This window comes from Phyllostomus discolor, chromosome 3 (assembly GCF_004126475.2).
Source record: "Phyllostomus discolor isolate MPI-MPIP mPhyDis1 chromosome 3, mPhyDis1.pri.v3, whole genome shotgun sequence".
Classification (NCBI taxonomy): Eukaryota; Metazoa; Chordata; class Mammalia; order Chiroptera; family Phyllostomidae; genus Phyllostomus; species Phyllostomus discolor.
In genome coordinates, this window is record NC_040905.2 from 124,068,628 (window position 1) to 124,093,044 (window position 24,417).

General features: G+C 46.0%; 1 protein-coding gene across 1 annotated transcript in view; it reads right to left on the reverse strand.

The window, feature by feature from the left end:
- The window catches only part of EEF2K (eukaryotic elongation factor 2 kinase), a 68,129-nt gene that overhangs the window by 4,756 nt on the left and 38,956 nt on the right, over positions 1 to 24,417 (reverse strand). The window contains 12 exon segments of the mRNA XM_036021391.1: positions 1,850 to 2,028; positions 5,590 to 5,714; positions 12,075 to 12,263; positions 12,415 to 12,549; positions 13,817 to 13,879; positions 14,660 to 14,737; positions 17,367 to 17,434; positions 18,866 to 19,067; positions 19,757 to 19,884; positions 20,113 to 20,245; positions 20,529 to 20,678; positions 24,126 to 24,297. Coding sequence (XP_035877284.1) covers positions 1,850 to 2,028; positions 5,590 to 5,714; positions 12,075 to 12,263; positions 12,415 to 12,549; positions 13,817 to 13,879; positions 14,660 to 14,737; positions 17,367 to 17,434; positions 18,866 to 19,067; positions 19,757 to 19,884; positions 20,113 to 20,245; positions 20,529 to 20,678; positions 24,126 to 24,297 — 1,622 coding nt within the window.

A 24,417-nucleotide genomic window follows, 5' to 3' on the forward strand; every position in this document is an offset into this window, starting at 1 on the left:
GGTTTGGTGATGATGAACTTTAGCTTTACCTTGTTTGGGAAACACTTTATCTGCCCTTCCACTCTAAACAACAGCTTTGCTGAATAGAGTAATCTAGGTTGTAGGCCCTTGCTTTTCATCACTTTGAATATTTCCTGCCAATCCCTTCTTGCTGGTAAGGATTCTTTTGAAAAATCTGCCGATAGTCTTATGGGAACTCCTTTTCTTTTGCTGCTGCTTTTAAGATCCTCTCTTTATCTTTAACCTTTGACATTTTAATTATGATGTGCCTTGGGGTGGTCCTCTTTGGGTCCATCTTGTTTGGGACTCTTGGTGCTTCCTGGACTTATATGTCTATTTCCTTCACCAAATTAGGAAAGTTTTCTTTCATTATTTTTCAAATAAGTTTTTAATTTGTTGCTCTTCTTCTTCTCCTTCTGGTACCCCTATGATGCAAATGTTGGAATACTTGAAATTGTCCCTGAGGCTGCTCACACTATCCTCATATTTTTGGATTCTTTTTTCTTCTTGCTTTTCTGATTGAATATTTTTTTCTTCCTTATGTTACAAATCATTGATTTGATTCTTGGCCTAATACATTCCACTGTTTGTTCCCTGTAATTTTTTCTTTATTTCACTTAGTTTAAGCTTCATTTCAGCCTGGGTCTTTTTTATGCTGTTGAAGTACCCAATGAGTTCCTTGAGCATTCTAATAACTAGTGTTTTGAACTCTGCATCTGTTAGATTACTTATCTCCATTTTATTTAATTCTTTTTCTGGAGTTTTGATCATTTGGGCCATATTTCTTTGTCTCTTCATTTTGGCATCCTCTCTGTGGTTTTTTTCCTATGTATTAGATAGAGCTTTCACTCCCTGTCTTAGTAGTGTGGCCTATTGTAGAACAGTGCAATGGTAAGTTGGATGGGGGAATCTTAGGTAATTGCTTGGGCAGGGAAACCTGTGTCAATCAGATTGCTAGAGTCGCCAACGTGGTATCCCCACTCTGTGGCTCTGTGTGAGGGAGTGCTCAGAATGGAGACAATGCCACTGGTTGGCCTCTGGAATTTTGTACAGGAGGAAGTTGTCCCCCAGAACTTGCCCTGATACCAAGCTCAATTTCTCCCTGTATGCCACTGGTGCCCTTCCAGCTGCTGCCCCTGTGCTAGAGCCCAAAGAAAGTGAGTCTGCATAAGTTCTAAGCCCATTGAAGGCCCTTTAAGAGGACATCCTTGAGAATCCCGCAGTTTCTTCTGCTTTCCCAACCCTCACTGGTTTTTACAGGCAGAAGTTATGGAGACTTATCTTCATGGCACTGGAACCTTGGGCTGGGTGGTCTGGTGTGGGTTGGTATCCCTCACTCTCGAGGTACCCCTCCTGATTTTTATCCACCACATGTAGGTTTGGGACTGCCTGTCCCGCATCTCCGCATCTGTTTGTGTCTCTGCCCTTCCTACCGGTCTGGATGAATGTGACTTCTTTAATTCCTCAGTTGTCAGACTTCCAATTTTCTGATGATTCTGTGAAATAGTTGTTTTGTAGTCTAGTTGTGATTTTTGCTGAGGTTGTGAGAGGAGGAAAGCCTTGTTTAGCTATACCTCCATCTTGACTGGCAGTCCTCAAGTTTTTTTATTAAAAAAAAACACCCAAAACCCAAGCCCCTAATATATAACCATTAAAATAAAAATGTTCATCTGCACACTAGCTCCATGAAGCCCCTTACTAAGCCAGCACCATATGGGTATCCTGCCTGGCAAAATACATGGTCCATATGAATCTTTCCCCCTTTTGTCATAATTCCCAGTGGGATAGGAATTATGTTCCTCCCTGTCCAGCCCTATTCCACAGCAGGGGCAGGTCTGCCGGGCCCTACCTGATCTCTGTGGGTCCTTCTCCAGCCCAAAGCCGCCCTCAGACAGCATCGCAGCTTCCCTGGCCAGCAGCACGTACCGGGGCTCATCTTGCATCCCATCATACTCACCGCCCTCATCACAGTCTGTTGTGTCCAGGGCGGTGTTATACCAGTGCAGAGCCTCTGGCCAGTCTTGGGACCTTAGCAAGAGATAAAGAGGAAAGAAGGAGGCTACCATGACAACTGGGCAGGAGAGAAAAGACCCACCATCAGGAGGAGCAAGTCAGCAATCCCAGGAGACCACTACCTATGAAACACGACCCACAGCACCCAATGCCACCACAGCTAGGGGTCATTGTTTACACTGTATATTTTTACATTTACTGAGATAGCAGTCTTTAGCTTTACCTAATAAAATTGGTATATTACAACAATTTTCCAATTATGAAAACAGAGCATTTTGAGGAAGAGAGGCATTTTCCCAGTTTGAACAAGATAGCACCCTGTGGGCCAGCATTAGCAGTAGCTGGTATCCCGGTCAATCCATCCTCTGACTTGGATAAGAGAGGAGGTGGCAGGGGTAGCCAGGGTGGGGAAGGGTGGGCAGCAGTGGTGGGCTGTGACAAGGCTTCCAGAATCAGCTGAAGGAATAGCAATCTTGTACCCCATCTCATGCTAGGCCCATACAGTAGGCTCTGGGTATCTCTAGCACAATGCGGGGCTTCCCCAGGAAGAGCTGGCTCCCTCTCTGGCTCTGCCCCTCTAGCCCCTCCTCTTTTTCCTGCTATAGCATGTGAAAGGCCAAACCACCAAGGACACACACAGGTTCCAACCAAAGGTAAACACACAATATAAAACAAACAGGGCAGCGGCTCTTTCTCTTTGGGTATATGCTGACTCCATTACCAGGAATGTAAGTATTTACAGTACATCAGGAAAGAGCAAAGAGAGATGCAGATAAGAATGGATCTCATGAAGGTATTCCAGGGCACACAGCTACACTGACTTGCTGTCCTCTCCTCCAAGGCCCTACCTAACCCACCTCAGCCCTTGGTCCTAGCTCCTGCTAATCTCCCCCCATGCTAGGCTCTCCGTTCCCAGACATGTCAGCTACTGTCTGCTCCTGGGCCTTTGCTGCTGCTCTGTCTGCTTGGAATGTTCTTTCCCCCTCTTTCCATACCTGGCTCCTCATCCCTCCAACCTCTGCTCATATGTCACCTCTTCAGAGAAGCCATCCCCAAATATCCGATTTCTTACAATTGCTTTAATTTGTAATTCTGTTTTCTTCTTCACTGTTGATTACAGTCCCCCCAAAGAGAATGAAAGCCCCAGGAAGGCAGGGACCAATGAGAGTAAACACATAGGCAGTTGTGAAAGCCTTGAGGGGCTAACTCTAATTCCATTTTTTTTTTTTTAATAGAAGACAAGATCTTTTGAAAATTTTTGGTGGCACACCTAATAAACTAAGGTTTTAACCTTTGTCCGGAAGCCACTAAACTAGATTTTACCCCTTTTACCTCTGACCCTTCCTGGTCTTGAAGGGCAAAACAGAACTGCCCTGAAACTATTAAGTGGAAAAGAGGGGAAGGGCCTAGTCTCTCCCACCCACTGCCAACCCCAATTGACTCCACAACCAGTAGTTAGGGTGCCCATCCCTGCTTTGGAATTTGCAATGACTTTTCCTTGCCCTACTAGGTGGTAACTTCTGAGAAGGTGGAAACCCCTTACATGCAAGTTTGGGTCTACCTGGGGCCCTGCCTTACCCGGAGTGGCCCTCAATACTCCCTGAATGGAAGAAGCTGGAGCTGCTTGGAATGAGGAAGAAGAATAAGAAAACGACTATAGTAGAAACTTAAAAAAAAAAAAAAGGAAAAACTTTGATAGCCCTGGCTGGTGTGGCTCAGTGCATTGAGCAACAGCCTGTGAACCAAAAGGTCACAGGTTCGATTCCCAGTCAGGGCACATGCCTGGGTTGTGGGCCAGTTCCCCAGTTGGAGGTGTGCCTGAGGCAACTTCACACATTGACTCTTGCACATAGTATCTCTCCCACACTGATGTTTCTCTCCCTCTCTCCTTCTCTTCCCTCTCTCTAAGAAGTAAATAAATAAAATCTTTAAAAAAATCTTTGATAGATTTAACTACATAAATATTAAAAATCAATGTATCTCCAAACCTGGTGAACAACTGTCATTGAGTGGCACATGTGCCATCCCCTGTCCCCCCACATCTATGGTAGTTATCTTTAAAAAAATGTTTTAAGGCAACTCATATGCCAAATAGTTCTTAGCATTAATATGTTAAAAATTCTTACAAATCAATAAGAAATTATCATGTCAAAGAAAAAGGAGACAAAGTACATGGAAACACACAGAGCAAAGATTTTTAGGTGCCTAGGTCCAGCAACCCCTGCCCACGCTGTGCTTCCCCACTACACTCCGTGGGAACCATCTACTCTGGCATTTGATCTGACACAATCACATTGTGTCTTTGTTGTTTACCTCCCCTCTGTACCAGTATAATTCTGAGTCCACTATGAAGCCGGCCATGTAAATAGTCCACTGGAGGTGAGGTGAGAAGACCTAGGTTTTAGCTTTGCCACTACCAGATCTTTGACCATGGGCATGTCCCTTCACTTCTCAGAACTAGTTTACTCATCCATAAAATAGGGGCCAAACATTCCTGCCCTGCCTGTCCAAAGACATGTGTTGGTTCATTCAGCCAACAATACTGAGACAGGCCCTATGTGAAGCTCTGGACTACAGATACACAGAAGTCCCAATTCTTATTCTCAGTGAAAGAGTGGTCCAAATATAAGGGAATGGTACAGTAAGTGTCTGATACCTTTTGCATGATACGTACAGGCAGGATGTCACATGTCCATATGTTTTAGACCCTAAAAGCTTGATATGACAGAGCCACTATCTTGACTTTCCTTCTAAACCCAGTGAGAGGAAGGTGAGATCCTGACCCAAAGGAGAGAACTGCCAGGCTGCTCCAACCCTGGAGGTTTAGATGATGAATGTGCTCACCCTGCTCCCTTCTAGAAAGCCACAAACTCCTGAGGACAGCAGTGGGTAGCTGAGATCTAAGGGGAACCAAAGAGGGTCAGCAATGGGTCAATTCCCCCAACTGTCCTCTGCTCAGTCTGGACTTCTGGGATATCCCACTACCAAGCCAAGGAGATGAGATGAGGTTGGGCCATCCTCTCCTCCTCCCACTCCCACTCCTCCTCCCACTCCTGGCATTTCAGACTGAGCGATAACTGGAAAAGAGTTAGTACTTGCAGAGCCTTCAGGTGTCCCAAAGCCACTCTGGAAAACTCACACCAGGCCTGGGCTCACCCCAGAGCTTGCTTCCTTCCCTCCTCTCCCCCACGGAAGTGAAAAATAACAAAAATAAAAGTAGGAAGAGTAAATTCTAATCACCCATTACCCTAATATCTAGGAACAACCACTCTCTACCCAATGCTGAAAGGTGGCTGCCATGTATTTTGTGACTTACATGTCAGGCACAGTGAGAATTACAGGCATCACCTCATTTAACCGTCACACAACAATCCTAGGATGCAGGTTCTGTTATTCCCATTTTACACAATGAAGAAACTGAGGCCATGGAGGTAAAAATAATTTGCCCATGGTCACTGGACTGGAACTCAGTGGGGAGCCCAGCCTGAAACCCAGGTCAGTACTGATACTGGAGGGGGAAGCTCCCACCTGCAGCCCAGGTTCCCACCAGCTCCACATGAGTGGAGGCCACAGTACCTGTCTGGACTGAGGTTCTTGCCAGTGTCAAAAGCTCGTGCCACATGGATCATGGACTGCCTGTCGCCAGCTTCAGCTGCCTTCAGTAAGTAATCAAATCCTTTGATTTTATTTTCTTCTGTCTCCTGTCAATATGAACCAGAGAGGAGAAAAGAAAAGGGAATGAGGTTGGAGGGGCTGTGAGGTCTCACTGATAAATCTTCTCCCCTTTTCTTGAATTGTTTGGAGAGCTCTAGACTGGGACTACTGTAGAATTGCATTTCGTGCAATGAGTTCCTTGGATTCCCATCAGGAGGGGGAAATGGAAAGCTTAGCTCTCTCTTGCTCATTGTCCTCTGTCTACTCTGATTCTTCCAAAGAGCCACATCATCTTCTGCCTCCAACAGTTGGAGGCTTTCTATATCCACTCTTTAAAAAAAATTTAGTAGTTTTATTGAGATATAATTCACATACCATATAATTCACGACCTTGAAAGTGTACAATTCAATAGTTTTTAGTATATATTCACAAAATGTGCAATCATCACTGTAATAATTTCAAACAACCAAAACACCATACTCCTTAATTGTCACCTCCAAATTGCTCCATCCGACACAACCCTAGGCAACCACTCATCTACTATCTGTTTCTAGGGATTTCCCTATTGTGGACATTGAACATAAATGTAGTCATACAAAATGTGGCTGGCTTCTTTTACCCACCATAAAGTTTTCAAGGTTCATTTATGTTGTAGCATATATCGGTGCTTCATTCTTTTTATGGCCAAATAACATTCCGTTATGTGGCTATACCACATTTCCTTTATCCAATCATCAGTTATCAGTTGATGGACATTTGTTTTTTCTGCTTTTTAGATTTATGCTGCTGTGAAAATTTATGTACAGGTTTTTTTTGTGGGGATGTATGTTTTTATTCTCTTGGGTGTACACCTTGGAGTAGAACTGCTGGGTCATATGTAAGTTGAGAGCTGCCCGGCTATTTTCCATAGTGGCTGCATTCCCACCAGCTTCCATTGTTCCACCAAGACCTATTCCATAGCAGCAGCCAGAAAGATGCCTCTGAAGCCCCAGTCAGGTCATATTACTCTGTCAAAGTAGCTCCAAGACATCCTATCTTACTCAGAGACCAATCCAAAGCCCTCACATCAGCCTATTAGTTCCTTTTCAACCTTTGAGAAGTGTGGCAAAGACTACCAGCTGTCCCCCATATCCATTCTTGCCCACCATACTTCATTGGCACATGGCTGACAAGCAAGAGACTACATTTCCCAGCCTTCCCTGCAGCTGGAAACTATGTCCTAATACAAACTCTGTCCAGTCACTAGTGATCACATTCCCTGTCATATTTTCTTCTCAGCAGTTCTGAATAATACTTGGCACAGGACGTGCTCTGTAAAGGTTAGTTATTTTAATTTTGCTGGACATTTTCATTTGTTGTTACCTGTACTATACCCTTCCCCGCCTGAAAAGCTTGCTGTCATGAATAAGGAGCTAGGACAGTGTCCAGAGTATAGAAGATAGTCAACAAACATGAGAGGGATGCATGTCTTCACAAAACAACAGAAAAGGCCCCCAAAATGAAGGCATCGGGGAAAGTGGGAGATAAGCTTTCTAGAGCACAGCAGCTTCTCAGGACACAAGGCCACTGTTTTCCTTGCTAAGCCATAAGCCTGCTGGAACTCGGTTCACTTCTTTCCTGTCTGCCCTGCCCTAGCCGCAACATTCTATCCAACCACATTCCTGCTAGGGGAAGCTGCCACAGTCTGTACACAACAGCAAGGCCTGTGGGATGCCTGCAGTTGAGGAAACCGGAATTGCTTCCGAGTCTCCTTACAAAGTAGGTCCTAGGCTGCAGTGGTATATACAGTCTGAGATCACAAGGAGATCTACCAGGGGCCTCTGAGAGAGGGGTATCTGCTGGTCCTGGCCCTACCACTCACCCTGGGCCCAGATTTCCTTCATTCAGGCCTCAAAGCCTCTGAGCGTCCTCACTGGGCCGAGCTCTGTGACAGGTGCAGTGGCCTGCTGGAGCTGGCTCTACAGGTCAAGAGAACCGACTGAAATTTCCAGGAATTCCACAAGCTATTATTAAAAATGAAATTTTGATAACTTAAAATTATAGGAATGGTAACAATTACTCAAAGCTCACCACTTTCTAAATATTTTACTCTTTGTTACTTATTACCTATACTCTTGAGATTAATTCTACCCTCTGCAGGGCTTCTCAGCCTCAGTACCACTGACGTTTTAAATCAGATTATTCTGTGCTGTGGGGCAGTCCTGAGCCTTGCAGGGTGTTAGCAGCCTCCCTGGTCTCTACCCATTAGATGCCAGTTGTACTCCCAGAGTTGTGACAACCAAAAATGTCTCCAGATATTGCTAAGTGTTCCCTGGAGACAGAAAGGGAGAAATGATTAGTTGAGAACCACTGGTCTTTTCCCAATTCCATGTTCAGTGATGTCATATTGGTACTGTGAAAATGGCCACAGCAGGAGCCTTACACCACAGAAAGCAGAAAATGCTACAGATCGAGATTTGATTGTCTTTGTTGAAAAAGAGATGAAAAAATATTCCTAATGCAGATTAACTTAAAAGTATGTTGTGTCTGTAGCCATTATACTGTGATTAACACAGGAAATTGAAGAAAGGTTTTTTGGTATTACCAGCAATGAAATTGCTCACATCAGTGGCAAATAAATGAAGTTCCAGTTCTGACAGAGGTCTTCCTTATTTCACCTCCATCTTACTCAAGTAAATGAAAGTATCAACCAATATTTACAATGACCAATATTTATGTCAAAACATCACACCTCCAACAATTGCAGCCATAAGTGGGTAACAGATATAAAGTCCCACAGTAAGTAGTGAAAGCAATCTGTGAGAATCAACTGACTATATGGAATTTACAATAAAGAGTATATTTATCATTGTTTGTAAATTGTATGCTCCGGTCTTTTTTTAAAAGATTTTATTTATTCTCAGAGAGGGGAGGGAGGGAGAAAGAGAGAGAGAAACATCAATGTGCAGTTGCTGGGGGTCATGGCCTGCAACCCAGGCATGTACCCTGACTGGGAATCGAACCTGCGACACTTTGGTTTGCAGCCCATGCTCAATCCACTGAGATTCGCCAGCCAGGGCCGCTCCAGTCTTTTTTAAATTGAATTTACTGGGGTGACACTGGTTAATAAAATTATGTAAGTTTCAGGTGTACAATTCTATAATACATCATCTGTATATTGTATTGTATGTTCACCACCCTAGTGCTCCACATTCTTTATATCAGTAAAATTTATAATAAATTTAGTGTATATATATGTGCATGCATTTCCTCCCCACCCCCAAGAGTCAACTGGTAAACACTTATTGGCACACCACTGGTTGAATAAGCAATATTCATTACTGTTGTCAAGGAGCAAGGAGGTAGGAGATAGACAAGTCATCAGTCTCAAAATCCCCTCCCAGAACCAAGCCTACCCCTCACCATCTAAAACAGGAAAAAAAATGGCTGTGGATTATCTCTTGCCCACATGCCAAATAATCTACATGACTAAATCATATGACACTGTCAATAATCTACTTTTCCTGACCTACAAAAATAGTAGTTTTATGAAGTTCAACTTCATGTGCACAAGGCTAATCACTGCAGCAGTTTCTGTGATATCCAAAGAATGGAACAAACCCAAGTGTCCATCAACAGAGCAAAGGTTAAATAAAGCAGGTGGCACCCATGTAATGGGACATTATACCGCTGTTGAAAAGAATGAGGATGCTTTATAGTACTGAGGAAAAATGTCCACGGATGCTGTCCAGTGAGAAAACCTAGGTCCAGGTGAGTGTGTGTGGTATGCTAACTAAAGAAAAAAACAGGGTGAAAATACTCTGTGCTGGTGTAAGGAAACTCTTTTTTTTTGTTTGTTTGTTTTTGTTTTGTGTTTATCATATAAATGGAACCAGACAATATGCATGCTTTTGAATCTAGTTCCTTCCACTTAGCATAATGCACTTGAGAGTCATCCATGTTGCTTCATATATCAGTACTTTGCTACTTTCTCTTTATGTTTGAATAGTATTCCACTGTATGGATGTATCTCATTCAATAGCTAGCTGTAGGACATTTGGGTTGTTTGCAAGTTTTGGTGATTAGGAATAAAGCTGCTGTAACGATTTGTGTACTCATACATTTTTTGAGGGAGCATAGTTTTCGATTTTTTTGGATAAATGTAGAGAAGACTGCATTGCTACCTGATTAACAAGATTTGTGTACTTTCATGAATATTGTATGAATACAATTTCTTTTTTCTTTTTTTAATTTTATTTTAATCATTGTTCAAGTACAGTTTTCTCCCTTTTACTCCCAATCCAGCTCACCCTCCCAACCCTCCCCACTTCCCTCCCATTACCACCCTCCCCCTAGTTTTTGTCCATGTGTCCTTTAAATTTGTTCCCGTGAACCCTTCCCATTGTCCCCTGAAATTCCCTCTTCTCTCCCCTGTGGTCACTGTCAGCCTGTTCTCTATTTCAGTGTCTTTGGTTATATTTTGCTTGTAAGGAAACTCTTTGTACTGAGTTAAACAGTATCCCTCCCAATTCATGCCCACCCAGAACTTCAAAATTGGACCTGATTTGGAAATAGGATATTTTCAGATGTTAAGATGTTAATAATTAAGATGAGCTCACCCTGGAGTACAGAGGTTCCTAAACCCCACATGACTGGTGTCTTTATAAGAGGAGAAGAGACAGAGATGGGAATGGACAGAGGCCATGTGAAGGCAGATATGGAGATTGGAGAGATGAAATCTGTTGGGTTGGCCAAAAGTTCATTTGTTTTTTTTCTATAAAATTGCTTTAGTAGCACTTAGTTGTCTTTAACTTACTGTAACAGCTGTCATGTTAGCATGCATTTAAAAAAAAAAACATCAAAATTGGTAAATTTTTGTGTAGCCATTTTAATATTGAAGATGGAATAAGCAATATTTTTGGCATATTATGCTTTACTATTTCACAAAAGGTAAAAACGCAACTGAAATGCAAAAAAGATTTGTGCAATATATAGAGAAGGTGCTATGACTGATCCAATGGGTCAAAAGTGGTTTGAGGAGTTTTGTACTAGAGATTTCTCACTGGACGATGCTCCACAGTTGGGTAGACCAGTTGAAGTTGATAGTGATCAAACTGAGACATTGACTGAGAACAATCAAAAGTTATACCACACTGGAGATAGTTGACCTACTCAAAATATCCCAATCTATAAAATTATTCAGAAAATAGAAAATGTGTCATATTTTATGAAAAAAAAAATACGGACTTTTTGGCCAAACCAATAAAAGCCAAGGGACACTGCAGCTGTCAGCACACCCTAGAAGCCAGAAGAGAGAAGGAGGGAGCACAGCCCTGCAGACACCTTAGTTTGGACTTTTAGTTTCCAGAACTGTGAGGGAATAAATTTCTGTTGTTTTAAGCCACCCAGTTTGTGGTCATTTGTTAAGGAAGCCCTAGGAAACTAATAGACTTTGGAATTCTATACAACAAACTAAGCTTTTAAAGAAAAAAAAAAAGTATAATCACATAAATGTGATACTTGTTTAAAAAGTTAAATAAAGTACTTTGGAGTGTCTTCACCTTCTTCTGATCCAAGACCCCTACCCACTGGCCCACTGAGGAGTGCTGGTACCCTGGGCCCAGGCTGAGCCCAGCCTTGCCCAGCCACCTGTCCATCCACGACCCTGGCCCATGTGATACAGAGGATGGGAACAGATACACTGGGGCTACATGCTTGGGAGGGCCTCTCAGCTTCTCTAAGGGGAAGATCATATTTCACAGGCCCAGCCAGGACCTGTGGACTCAGTCCTTTCCTCACTGTGTGCATGGACCAGGGATTTCCCCACACATCCACATCCTGCTGTTTCAGACCCAGATTCAGCCTCATCTCCTACACCACCACCATATGCCCTGTGCTCTAGTGGTACTGGTCACACTGATCTGATCGCCTCCTGTCCTCAGATCAGCCATCCTATCTGTCGCCTCTGGGACTAAACACATGCTGTTCCCTCTGCCTGAACTGTTCCCTTCTCACAATACCATTCAGCCTTTATGTCTAACTTAGACATCTCTTTATTCATTGATTTCACTAATAAATACTGAGCACCTACTGTGTGCTGGGCTTTTTTTTAGTCCTTAAGGATACCACCGAAACCAGCTTTGAAGAAGCAGGCATTGTTTCTTCAATGGAAACCCCAGTTAGGGCCCTCCCTCATTCATTTCCATCACCTCTTCTGCTTCTTCCATTACAACTGTCATAATTACATAGAAATGGGACTGTCGCCTTCCACTCATTCCCCAAAGGCAGAGACCAATTCTACCAATTTCACCTCACTTAGGAGTACCTGGCCCCTACAGGAACTGTCTGTGACAAGCATAAACCCCCCAGGACTGGGGGAATGGTGGGCTGACGAAGGCCACCTGGCTGGGTGCCAGGCCCCCCTCACCTTCAGAGAGACATCAGCCAGGATGTGGTGGGGCAGCTGTGAGTACATGAGTCCCAGGCCCACTATGGCCTCTAGCTCGCCCAGGTCAGCTGCACGCTCCAAGTGGAAGATGGCCGACTCTCGGTCCCAGTCTTCGTCCTTCTCACAGAAGCGCCCACCCTCATGGTAGCGCACCATGGCCAGATGGACCTGCCACATAAACTTGGGTGTTGGTTGGGCAGTCTGGGAGACCAAAGTTGCACTCAAGGGCCCCCACCCAGCCTGCAGGAGAAAGCAATGAGTGGAGGAGGTGAGAGCTGGGTTAACGCAGAAAGGGCTCTGAAACAGACATCACTGATACCTTCCCCAAAATGGACTTCCCAATTTTCTTTTCAAGGTCCAGAGCGTTAAGCCTTTGCACTTCCAGGGCCACAGCCGAAGGCCTCGGCAGGTGGAGACGGGAAGAGTTGAGAAGATTCCACTTCTCCACACAGACCTGAAGGGAGAGAACCAGGCATGGTGAGTTTCCAGGCCAGAGAAGCCAGGGGCTGGGGATGGTCATACTGTCACCAGCTGTCAGTAAGTTCTACTACACAAGCCTGGTTAGCAAGGTGGGCAGTGAACCCTATGGTGTCAAATTCTATCAGCTCATGTTGCTGAGGGACAATGACAGCAACAGGACACAAAAGCTAGCAGAACAGACCACAGCAGTTCAAAGAAGTGTTTCCCTCATTTATCAATCTGGATGTGGTTGGGGAGGTTGGACCCTAAGCTGTCCATTGGCCAACTCTTCACAAGGCACAAAATGTCTGACTTTAGACCTTACAACAAGTCCATTTGCTTTCCTCTGGGCATCAATTGTGTGCTTTAAGAAATGTCTCCCAGATACACACCCCTATTTAAAGGCTCTCACAGGACAGGGCCAGGCAGCTGTGTGTGCCCCAAACCTCCTACAACACACAAGGTAGCCCCCACAGCAAAAGATGGCCCAGCTCAGGATGTTGACGGTTGAACAACCCTGCCCCATTCCACGCTGAGCCCTTGACCCAGCCGAGGAATAACACGTGACACATAGTCCATTCTAAGGGAGCTGGAGTCAAGCCTACTGAGGTGATCAAAGAAGAGCACGTGCTGGAGGTGCAACTGGGATCCAGTCCAGGAGAGTAGGCAGGCTTGGAGGAGATATGACCATAGTGGGAGGAAGGACATTGCAGGCGGGAAAGCAACTTGCTTTAGCGCAGGCTGGAAGGTGAGAGGTGCAGCTGTGTGTCAGAACCAACTAGAGAAGAATACAGTGTTCCTAAGGGCTGGTTCTTCCCACACCTGGGAGGTGGTGATGATCACCTGAGATGCTTGTTGGAAATACTAACTGGTAACCTGGGGAAAGTTGCTCAAGACCCCCATTTTCTCCTATGTAAAATGGGGGTGAGTAACATTAGCCTATCTCATTGGGTGGCTGTCAGAAGTAAGTTAATATTACAAGGTACCTACATTGGCAGGACTTTAACATGTGAGCTATGGTTGTTTTAATCTCCCCTGCAAGACAGGTGATCTTGACATCCCTAATCCTCCCCAAAGGTCCCCCATCTTCCCACCCAGGGCAAAGGCTCAAAAATTATTTGCCAAGGGGATTGGCTCCTTTAAGAAATCTTCCTTTTGGAGATGTGAAGCATATGGATAGGGTGCAGACATGAGGGAGGAGAAACAAAAGCAGCCTGGAGAGGCAAGCACAAAGCATTACAAGGGTTCCTCAGGAGCACTACCTGTCCGGAGCTTCCCAGGCTGTCTTCATCCAACTCATACCTCCGGTTACCACTTGAGTGGCCCTGACAGACAAAGAGAATAGAGTGACCCAAAGAGCATCTCTTCCTCCCCAAAACTGGTCTGGCCGAGAACCTCCTCCTGGGAAACTGATCCAGCCTCCCACGGACCCTCCTCTCAGGTAACCAGCCCGACCCCCACCAGGGAAAGGGGGAACCCTGCCTGCCAAGCAGAGAGGATTCTGGGTAATAGGCAGGCCTGATGTGCTGGGGCAACCATAGCTCTCCTCTTGCTCTCCCTGTGTGCACAGGTGGAACTGACTCAAAGGCACAGGATCCCAGAAAACTGGGCCAAGTGCTTCCTCTAGCCAAAGCTCCCATCGCATGTCTTTATTTGCAGTAACAAAGCTGAGACCAGAGGACTCCAGCAAGACTGGCCTTGATACTGACTTGGCATAGGGCTAAACCTTCAAATAGCTATGACACTGCCTTTGGCCACCCTTACCAGGATGCTGTGGGAGGTGCCTCAGAAATCTTGGGGGTCCTCCTAAGAATGCCAGATCCTGAGCCAGAGCTGGCCCTCCCACCCATACCAGCAGTATTCTGGCTTATTACCCAGCATCCTCTCTGCTTAACCACTTTCAATCTTGTGTTGGAGCCACTCCCTCCCCCACTACACTTACTGATCCCCATTACCCTGCTTTTTCTCCTGCCGTGCATTCACCTTTATTTGAAGTGATCTTTTCTTGTCACGTTCTCATGACCCACTCTCATTTTCCCTACCTCTCTATCTTCTAGACAATGAGGGACAGAAAACTCTGGTCTTGTTTCCTAGGAGTTTCTTACGTGTTCATGTGGCTCTGGGTCATCCAGCTCACCCCGCTTTTCACTGGGGTATCCGCTATCCCCACTCTTCTCAGAGTCCTGTGGAGAAAAGATGGCCTGAGGGTCTCAGTGGTCTTCTGAGTACCTGGTGGTGGTGACATCTGGACATCCCAGCCATGTGCTTTCTCTCCTTTGTCCCATCATCTCATTTAATATTCTCCTCTTTTTGCCCTTGCTGGCTGGGTGACAAGGGAGCAGTAGAAAGTAGTGATGAAGAGCTTGGGCTTGGGAGCCAGAGTGCCCAGGTTCAAATCTGAGCTCTGTGATTCGTCAGCTGCTCACCCTCTCTGAGCTTCAGTTTCCTTAGCTATGGGGATTCATTATAGCACCTACATCAAAGGCTATGAGGATGAAAGTGATAGTGGGGATCACAGTAGGCACTATTGTTAAGTGTAGCTCAACAATGCACGGGCAGAAAAACAAAAGGCTGATTTAAGGGATATAAGCCATAGATAAAAATGCAGCACTGGGAATGATATTTACTATAACTAAGCCCTTTCTCAAAACTGCATAGGTCACCTGGGCATTTTTTTATTGTTCTATAACTGAGATCTGTTTAGAAAGGAAAAGTGATATAATTTACAACCTCTAAAACTACAATCACTTGTCTACCAATGTTGAGTTCTGGCCATATCTGCATGTCACCTACATCATTATTCAGCTAATACTTTCAGTATTTTCCTTCCTTATTCTACTAAGAAGTATTTCAAACATGCAAATAAGACAAGAGATACACCAACTGGTTGCCTCTCATGCACTCCCAACCAGGGACCTGGCCCATAACCCAGGCATGTGCCCTGATGGGGAATCCAACTGGCAACCTTTTTGGTTCACAGCTGGCACTCAATCCACTGAGCCACACCAGCCAGGGCTACTTATATAAATACTTTTTAAAAGAAGCTTGGGATCACTAGCTTAAAAGTGAAACCTGGGTCACTGTAACCATACACAATGGAATCCCTGGTCCCTGTTTTGGTGGGATCCTCCACCCTACAAGCCCTACAAACTCCCCTCCCAGCCTTCCCCAAGGCCTTTACTCTATGTGAGCTGAAAGGCTATTATTTGATTTTTTTTTCAATTTTTAAAACTGAGGTATTATTTATAGATCACCCAACTGTTCGGGGAGTGGAATGAAAGGCTGTTTTTGAAAATGGACTGCAGGCTTTACTCAGAAGCTCCAGACAGCCTGATCCTTGCACCTCCCCTACTGCAAGACCTTGAGCCACCCTCCCCCACCCCATCCCTCCCTCTGGAATCAAGACCAAGCTGAGCAACAGAGGGTTTCATACAACCCCCAGCTCTGGGTCCCTGGGCGAGGCAGCCAACCTTTCCAAGCCTCGTTCTCCCCATCTGAGTAATGGGGGGACTACCCACTCAGAGGTGGGGAACAGAAGCAAAGGGCAGCAGTCAGAGGGTGGGCTTGAATCTTGGCTCCATCACTAAGGGACCAGGAGCAAGTGGCTCAACCTCTGTGTGCCTCAGTGTCCTCATCTCTAAATCACGAATAATACGAGTCCTGCCCCATAAGTGGTAATATTGGGGAGAAGGAGCCAGTGGCTGAGGGACAGGCAAGAGCGAGACATTTTGTTGTGCCAATCCTTTGTACCTTTTCTTTTCAACTATAAGAATGGATGAGCTATCCTGAAATTCTTAAATTTATTCTAATTCTAGAATAAATTCTAATTCTAGAATAAATTTACTATGAAAGGAATTTTAAAAATCTACCTCCTAGGCCCTGGCTGGTATGGCTCAGTGGATTGAGCGCTGGCCTGTGAACCAAAAGGTCACTGGTTCAATTCCAGTCAGGGCACATGCCTGGGTTGCAGGCCAGGTCCCTGGTGTGGGGGCAACATGAGAGGCAACCACACATTGATGTTTCTCTTCCTCTCTTTCTCCCTCCCTTCCTATCTCTCTGAAAATAAATAAATAAATAAAATCTTAAAAAAAAAAAAACTACCTTATAGGTTGTAGGTTATTGTCAGGATAAACTGAGAATATCAAACCTTCAATATAGCATTTGCCCACAATAATACTATTATTTTTTCCTTCCCCTTAAGAATTCTGCAAAGTAATCAAGAGTAAACTTGAACCTTTGGGACCATCTGATGATGCACTTATGGTCTAGGCAAGTGTGACATTTCTATAAAGTCTGTTTTTAAAATTCCCAAGAATTTTAAACTTGACACCATGATGTATTTGCCTGAATGCAAATATGACGCTTTCAGTTTCTTACCACTGGGTCACCCAGAAGCTCCAAGAACCTGTTCTGTTTATCCAACCTGAGAGCATCGCAGCTGATTGTGCTGTCAGTGACAAGTCTGAACATGGCATAGCCCCTTCCCCCCAACATAACTGTCCACATATAGGTGGCCAAACCAGCTCAGGGCTGAGCCCGGCAGTTACCAGAAGGTCACACTGTTGTTGACTTGGATTCCCTCCTCTCTAACCACCTCCAGGAAGGGGAATGGATCCAGCTCTTTCCAAAAATACTGCTGCCTTGGGCAGGAGGCTGAGATTTACCTGTATCCCCCAACTCCTCCCCATGTCCTCTTGGCAGTGCCTGGAGCAGACCTGGGCTTCCCACCTCTGTACCTGCACATTCACCCTCAGTTACCACCAGACTAAGTGCACTCCTACCTGCCCTGCCCTTTCTTCCCTCTCCACTCACCCGGTGGTTGTCCAGATGGTCATGATATCGGGGAGCCTTGTTATCGAGGTCACTGAGCACAGGCCAATCTGGGCAGGGAGAAAACAGAGACAGACAGTGCTCTGGGTCCACTGCCAGGCAGTTCGCAAGGTGAACCCATAGCCTAGAGCTGACTGTACCTGTCACCAAGCTTTTATTTTAAATTTTTAAAGAAAGGTGCAATAAAAGGAGAAGAATGTTATCAGCACTTGGGTCCACAGCTATTTCTCGAGCATTTTCTTCAAGTCTGCTACTTGTCAGCTGTGGGGCCCTGAGTAAGTAGCTTAATCCCTATGCCTCCTCAGAGTTGTCATAATGCAAATAAATATATTTGTGTAACATGTTTGTAAGCCCATGTGCATGGCCCACCATGGGCCTTCATAAGGTGCAGTTGTGAAGGAAGAAAGGCCATTTGTACATTTGGGGCCCAGTGAGGAGTGACAAGTGGGGGAGCTCCAGATGACTTCAATACCCACCATTTTCTGATGATCCTATCACCTCAGGCCCTCCCCCCCACCCCAGACCAAACCTGGCTTATCTCTTGTTTCTACATAGTTTTTATGAATAGTTTTTACATTTTCACATGGTTGGAAAAAATCAAAAGAACAACATCTTGTGATATGTGAAAATTATATGAAATTCAAACCTCAATGTCCACAAAAGGACTATTGAAATGACAGCCACACCTGTTTGCTTCAGCATTGTGGCATACGGGGGCATACAGGCTGCAAACACAGAGACCGTGTGGCCTACAAAACCTAAAGCATTTACTTTGGCCTTTTAAGAACAAGCTTGTTGACTCCTGCTCCAGACTGTCCCCAAGGCCTTCCAGTAGAGATATCTAAAAGATCTTTAACATTTGACATGGAATCCTCTCCTGTTGCCCCACAGCCCCCAGCTGAACAAATAGCTGCACCATCCTTTCAGTTCTCAGGCCAAACCTTGGCATCAGCCTTGCCTCCCTCTTTCCTGTAGACATCCACATCATCAGCAAACTGTCACTTCAACTTCAGAAATAACAATCGTTTTTCTCCTTTGACCTAGTCATATGCCAATAATCCACTTTCTAACATTGAACAACCCTCAGATTCCTGTAAAAACCTTATTGGACTATGACAGATGGTTCCCTTAAGATACTACCAATCTTTATATGTTAATACTTTATTTAGAATTTCTGTATTATATATTTGTAAGTGAGGTTTGAATATAGTTTTCTTTTTCAGTGTTTTGCCAAGTTTTGCTAGTTTCATAAAACACATTGAAAAACATTTTCTACAATATGGGTTGCTTTTATAGCATCCAGATGACTTGTTGCATCTTGAACATTTGTTAAAAGAACTCACCTGTAAAACCCTCTGGGCCATGAATCTTTTTGGTTAGTGTGTCTGATTTTCTAAGATTAAGTGAAAGCCAGTTTAGCTCTGTAGGCCTGGTGCCTGTCCCCTCCAAGAACAAGGATCAAAGACCAAACGATCACTTACAGAGGAGGTCCAGTTTTTGGCTGTGTGGCATGGCTGAAGATGGGGAGGAAGGGGGAGAGTCGAATGTCATGTCATTCATGTTCTCATCTCCAGAGCTCTCTGAAAGGTGGAGGAGCAAGGGTGGCCGGCTCCCAGAGAGCGTCCTTACTCGAGGGCTCCCACACTTTTCCTCTGTCCCCCTCAAGATGGTCTTGGCTGATTGCTGGAGAATTAACAGGGACATTCATGTCACAAAGGCACCCTCTGGGGAGTGGGGGCTCTTCCTGTTGCCTATTGTTGCTTTGAACTCTGACGTCCTATGGCTCTTATACATGCCTGTTTAGGGACTGGTGGGAAATCTGAGAGGACTAAGTGAGGATTAAGCCAAAGGGGCATCTCGGAGAGGGACTGGCCAGCCAGTCTCCCTCAAAGCACTAACCACATTTCCCAGCCCTGACCTGGGGAATAGATATCACTCCATATTCAGAATCCCAAGCTGGTCTTTTCCAATATTCTCTTGTAGTGGGGTTGGAGTGGGCATATCCAGGATACAGTGAGGGGCCCAGAGAGCCAGGTCCAAGTCTAATCCAGCTATTTGTCAACACACACGCAAACACACACACACACCATACACCTCTCTCCCAATCTCTATGCACCTGGTCTCCTAACTCTGGTCAAAAATGGGCCCAAATCAAGCATACCCCAGTTACTCTATTAGTAGGACACTCAGGGAGGCTTTGTGCACTTATTTGGGAGGGATGAGGGGCATGGATGGGACTGAGGTCCTTCCAGCCCTGATACTCTTCAATTAAGCATTGCAGGCTGGGGCTGCTGTCACCCAGTGAAGCACATTTGCTAGCCCAGCAGCAGAAGGACACCATCAGTCCCAGAAGGCTCACGTGGGGTACCCACCAGAAGCTTGGTGTTCTGATTCACTGCATCCTGTTCTCTTGGCGAGAGGTCAAAAGGAGCAAGGCCCATGCTCTTGCAAATCCGGTTGCAGGCATGGGAGTAAAAGAAGAGGGCCATGCCCCGGACACCTGAGGACAAAGTAGTGGTGTCAGGGGTGTGGCTCTGCTTTGTGACAGGGGCAAATGTAAACGCTGCTGAAAAGGGGAGAGGTGGGGTCCCAATGTCCTAGGATCCCATAACCACCACCTTGGGAAGGCTCCAACTTGCCCTGTTTTTGCTGGCTGTACAAAGAGCTGGGGGATTTGAGGGAGGGGTGTGTGGTCTCTGTGGAAAGGCCTCTGGCTTTCCCCAGCTACCTAGGTTGCCATCTCCAAAGTCAGTGCCCTTCACGGTGTGGATCTGTGGATCGGTGTAGAGGTCGCCCACACCCTGGATGTCCACCACAATCAGCTGATGGCCAGAACGCTCAAATGTGAAGTGGCTGAAGGCCTGTGGGGGACAGGAAGAAACAGGCTGTAGGCTATGTGGACATTGGCCAGCCACTACTCTGAGAGACTAGGACACCCCAGCTCTGCCCACGGTGGGGGCCTTCTCTGCACAGGGGAGTTGTTTAGAGGAAAAGACAAAGGAAGGAGCCCTGTAACTTGGTAGAAACCTCCAGGTGGCTGACAGAGCTGGCATGGGATATCCTTTGGGATGCTCCATGGGGCTTGAGGGCCTCTAAGGCTGAGAACCCCCTCCCCAAAGGGACCTTTGTCTCCAGGGACCACACCTGTGGCGTCAGGCGCACGTTGTCATCACGAACAAAGCCTGAGTTGGAGTTGTACTTGATGTACTTGCCCTCGATGTAGTGCTCCAGGTGGAAGAGGGGCTTGCCCGGCCTCTCTTTCAGCTCCATGACACACATCTGCATGATGTCTACCTGGTGGAGGGAGAGGCAGACCAGGTGGGAGGACAGGGCCCTGGTAGCAGCCTCCCCTGACAAGGGGCAGGAGCATAGGCATTGAGAGGAGCCAGCCTGCCAGAGCTCCATCATTTAGCAGCATTCTGAGGCAGAACTGCTGACTGTCCCCAGAATCCAGTGTCCTCTCTTCCTCTGAGAACATAAACCCATATGGCCTGAATGTATTCCCTTCCCTGAATTCATATGTTGTGATCTTAACCCTCACAGGTGATGGTATTAGTATCTGGGCCCGGTGGAAGGTCGCTAGGTCATAAGAGTGAAGTTCTGATAAATGGAACGAGTTCTCTTAGAAAAGAGACCCACAGAGGTCCCTTGCGCTTCTGCCAGATGAAGACAGCCAGAAGGTGCTGGAAGAGGGTCCTCACCAGAATTCAACCATGTCAGCACCTTGATTTTAGACTTCCCAACCTCTAAAACTGTGAGTAATAAATTTCTGTAGTTTATAAGCTACCCAGTTTGTGGTATTTTGTTATAACAGTCCGAACAGACTAAGACAACCCCCAACCCTGAGTTTTAATATGATGCACAGCCATCCAGTAGGGATGACATTGCTTGGCTTGCCTTGCCACTAGGTGTAGCCATGTGACCAAACCCAGACAAGAAGCCAGCAACAGTGATGATGCAATTCCAGCCTGCCCTCCTCTCCTTTGGTCCCTTCCTGAGGCTGTAAGGTGGACACCTGCCAATGAGCCAGAATGAGCACTGGTCCAGGGTGACCCTCAGGGGATGGCAGAGCAATTGAAAGGAACCAGGCCTCTGGATGACTTAAGAAAGCAAGGTACCAGCCCACCCTAAGCACCCCTATCACTGAGGGACTGTTAGAAAAGAAAGATACTATTTCATATTAGCACACATTTGTAGGCCTGTGTACTAAGCAACCTGGCTTGTGCCTTACATTAATACTGTGAGTCTGGGCAAGTTATTTCACCTCTCCATGCCTGTTTCCTCACCTGTGGAATGGGGATCTCAGACTTCACATAAGGATGAAATCTCCTGGTGCACAAAAGACTCTGTCAAGGTTTGCTGATGTCATTATCAATTCTAGAGTAGACACAATTCTAGAGGAATATATACCAAACTAAACAGTGAAGAATTATGGGGAACTCAGACTTTCCTTGCTGAATTTTTCACAAAGTGTATGTATAATTCTATACACAGAAGAAAATGTGTAAGTGCTGTGTTGGGTGTAAGTAGAGTAGAGAAGACCTGCAACTCCAACGTGTGTCTGTTACACAAAAGACTCGCCCACAGCACCATTTCCCCTTAATCCCTCCAACAGCAGTCCGGGTTCCCCACAGGAAATGAGCTCCCAGGGAGCTACTTGGCTGTCACCAGATGGGCAAGCAAGAGCTGCAGAGGCCAAAGGGGCCCAGAGCTGAGAGCTGAGAGCTGAGAGCTGCCCTAAACAACCTGTTTCAAAAACCAGCCTGAGGGGCAGTGCAGCCAGTTCTCAGGATCCTCACCCAAATGCAGGCTCCCAACTGACAAGGAGGCCTGAGGCTGGTGGGCCACCTGCTTTGCCAGAGGTCTCACTAGGTAAGAGGCAGTGGCAGGGGTGCAGGCAGGAGGAGACACCCAGCTCCTCCTCAAACACCCACATCCTCTCCTTCATTAATTCAACTACATTATCATTTCCTGACCACCTAGGCACTGGGGTACGGAGTGAACAAGGCAAAGAAATCCCTGCCCTCAGGGGAAAGGCTATTCAAATATTAAATACATAAACAAGATTCCTTCAGATAGTGTTAACTGCTCCAAAAAAAGAAACCAGAACAAATGGAATGACATGACAGAGGGTGACAGTGCTGGAAGGGCTACATCATTTAGGATGGTCTGGGTGGTCTCTGAGTAGGTAACATTATGAGCTGAGACCTGAATTAAGAGAAGGAGCTTGCCATGCAAGGCATTGTAGAGACCTATGTGGGCTGAAGACATAGCCAGGGCAAAGGTCCTGAGGCAAGGAACAGCCTCAGGGAAGAAGAGAAAGGAGGCCTAGCCAGAGACTAGATAATTACTGAGGGGGTCACAGGTCATTAGGGTGAAGACTGTGGCTTTTTAAATGTTTTCTTTTGTTGAGAGAGGCAGAGAGAGAGAGGCAGACAGACAGGCAGACAGAGACAGGCATCAATTTGTTGTTTCACCTATTTAGGCAGTCATTAGTTGATTCTTGTATGTACCCTGACCCAGGATCAAACCCACAACCTTGGTGTATCAAGACAGTGTTCTAACTAACTGAGCTATCTGGCCAGGGATGGACTGTGGCTTCTTGTGTTCATCTTAAGAGCACTTAGTTAAGGGTCCTGCAAACAGCAGGTGCTCAATGAATTCTGCTGGTTGCCTGGAAATGTGGCTCTCCTGAAGCACCCAGGACGGTGCCTTCTATCTAGTAGGTGCTTACACAGTGGGCCAGCTAAGCTGTGAATTTAGGCAGGGCAGAGGTCTGGGGTGCCATTTCCTTAAATGTCTGAAGGCAACAGGAAATTCTATTTGGCCTCCAGTCACTCAATACCCTGGCAACAAAATTGAAGAAACCAACCAGGCTGGTGTTTGGAAAGTCTGGCTTTGAGCCCTGGCTCCATCTCTATCTGTTAAGGCAGTTCACTTAACCCCTTTGGATCCCGGTTTCCCCAGGAAAAGATATCCATCCCCTTCCACTCTCCTTCTGCTTTTTCTTGGAAACCACAATCTCAGCTCCAGAAGGATCCACATTCCTAGTTCTAAGGATAGGCACATGGCTTAGGCCTGCCGAATCTGCATGTCCCCTTCCCCTGGCCATTGTGATTGGCTCAGAGACAGGCACTTGACTATCAGAGCCAATGAAACCGAGTTCTGAGACTTTCATTGGCACTTCTGGGAAAACAGTTGTTGTCACTTTGCCACAGTTGCTGAGAAGACGGAAAGCAAGGCTGCAGCTGCTGGGGTCCAACACTCCATAGCAAGCCAAGAAGCTGCCTGGGAGTGATGGCAACACAGAAGGGCACAGAAGCTAGAGGTGGAGGAAAATACCCAACAACCTCAGCTTGGTCCTGGGCCCAGCCATGCCTGTGGTCAGTGCTATTTATCAGTCCCACAAAGCAATACATTTCCTTTTTGGATTATATTCCCTTTTTGTGTTTCAGTCATTTGCAAACAAAAACCCTAACTATTAGATCCTACTTGTAAATGGGATGCAAACATTCCAACTCACCTCAAACAACCTGAACATTCTGTTTTTAGGAATAAACAACTCTTTGCACCTGGTCCGTTGTGCTTGATAAATGGTGGTTGGTAGTAGCTACTGTAGTTAAGATGGTGAAGAAGAAAACCTGTGACTGGCACCACCACCATCACCCGCATCACCCTCATCTCCTGACACTGTCCCTGGCTGCCCTGGTTGGGATAGGTGGCAAGGACAGTGCCACATACCTGTTTGGGGGGCTTGTGCCTATTATACTCCTCTCCCCAGAGCTTGGCTTCCATCTGTAAACGCACGTCCTCAAAGTACACGTCCCTGTCCACTGACTCAATGTAGCGCTTTGCCACGTAGTTAGAGGCTCCCTTCCACTGCTGGGTGTGCAGGAAGTTGGAGAGCTTCTTCCTGGGGAGAGAAGCAGCAGGGGGACTTACTGGGCAGTGGGTTCACCAGGGATCCAGCCCTGAGTCCTCAGGACAAGGACACCTGACTGAGCCAGGAACAAGCTGTGGGAGGTGGGAGGGG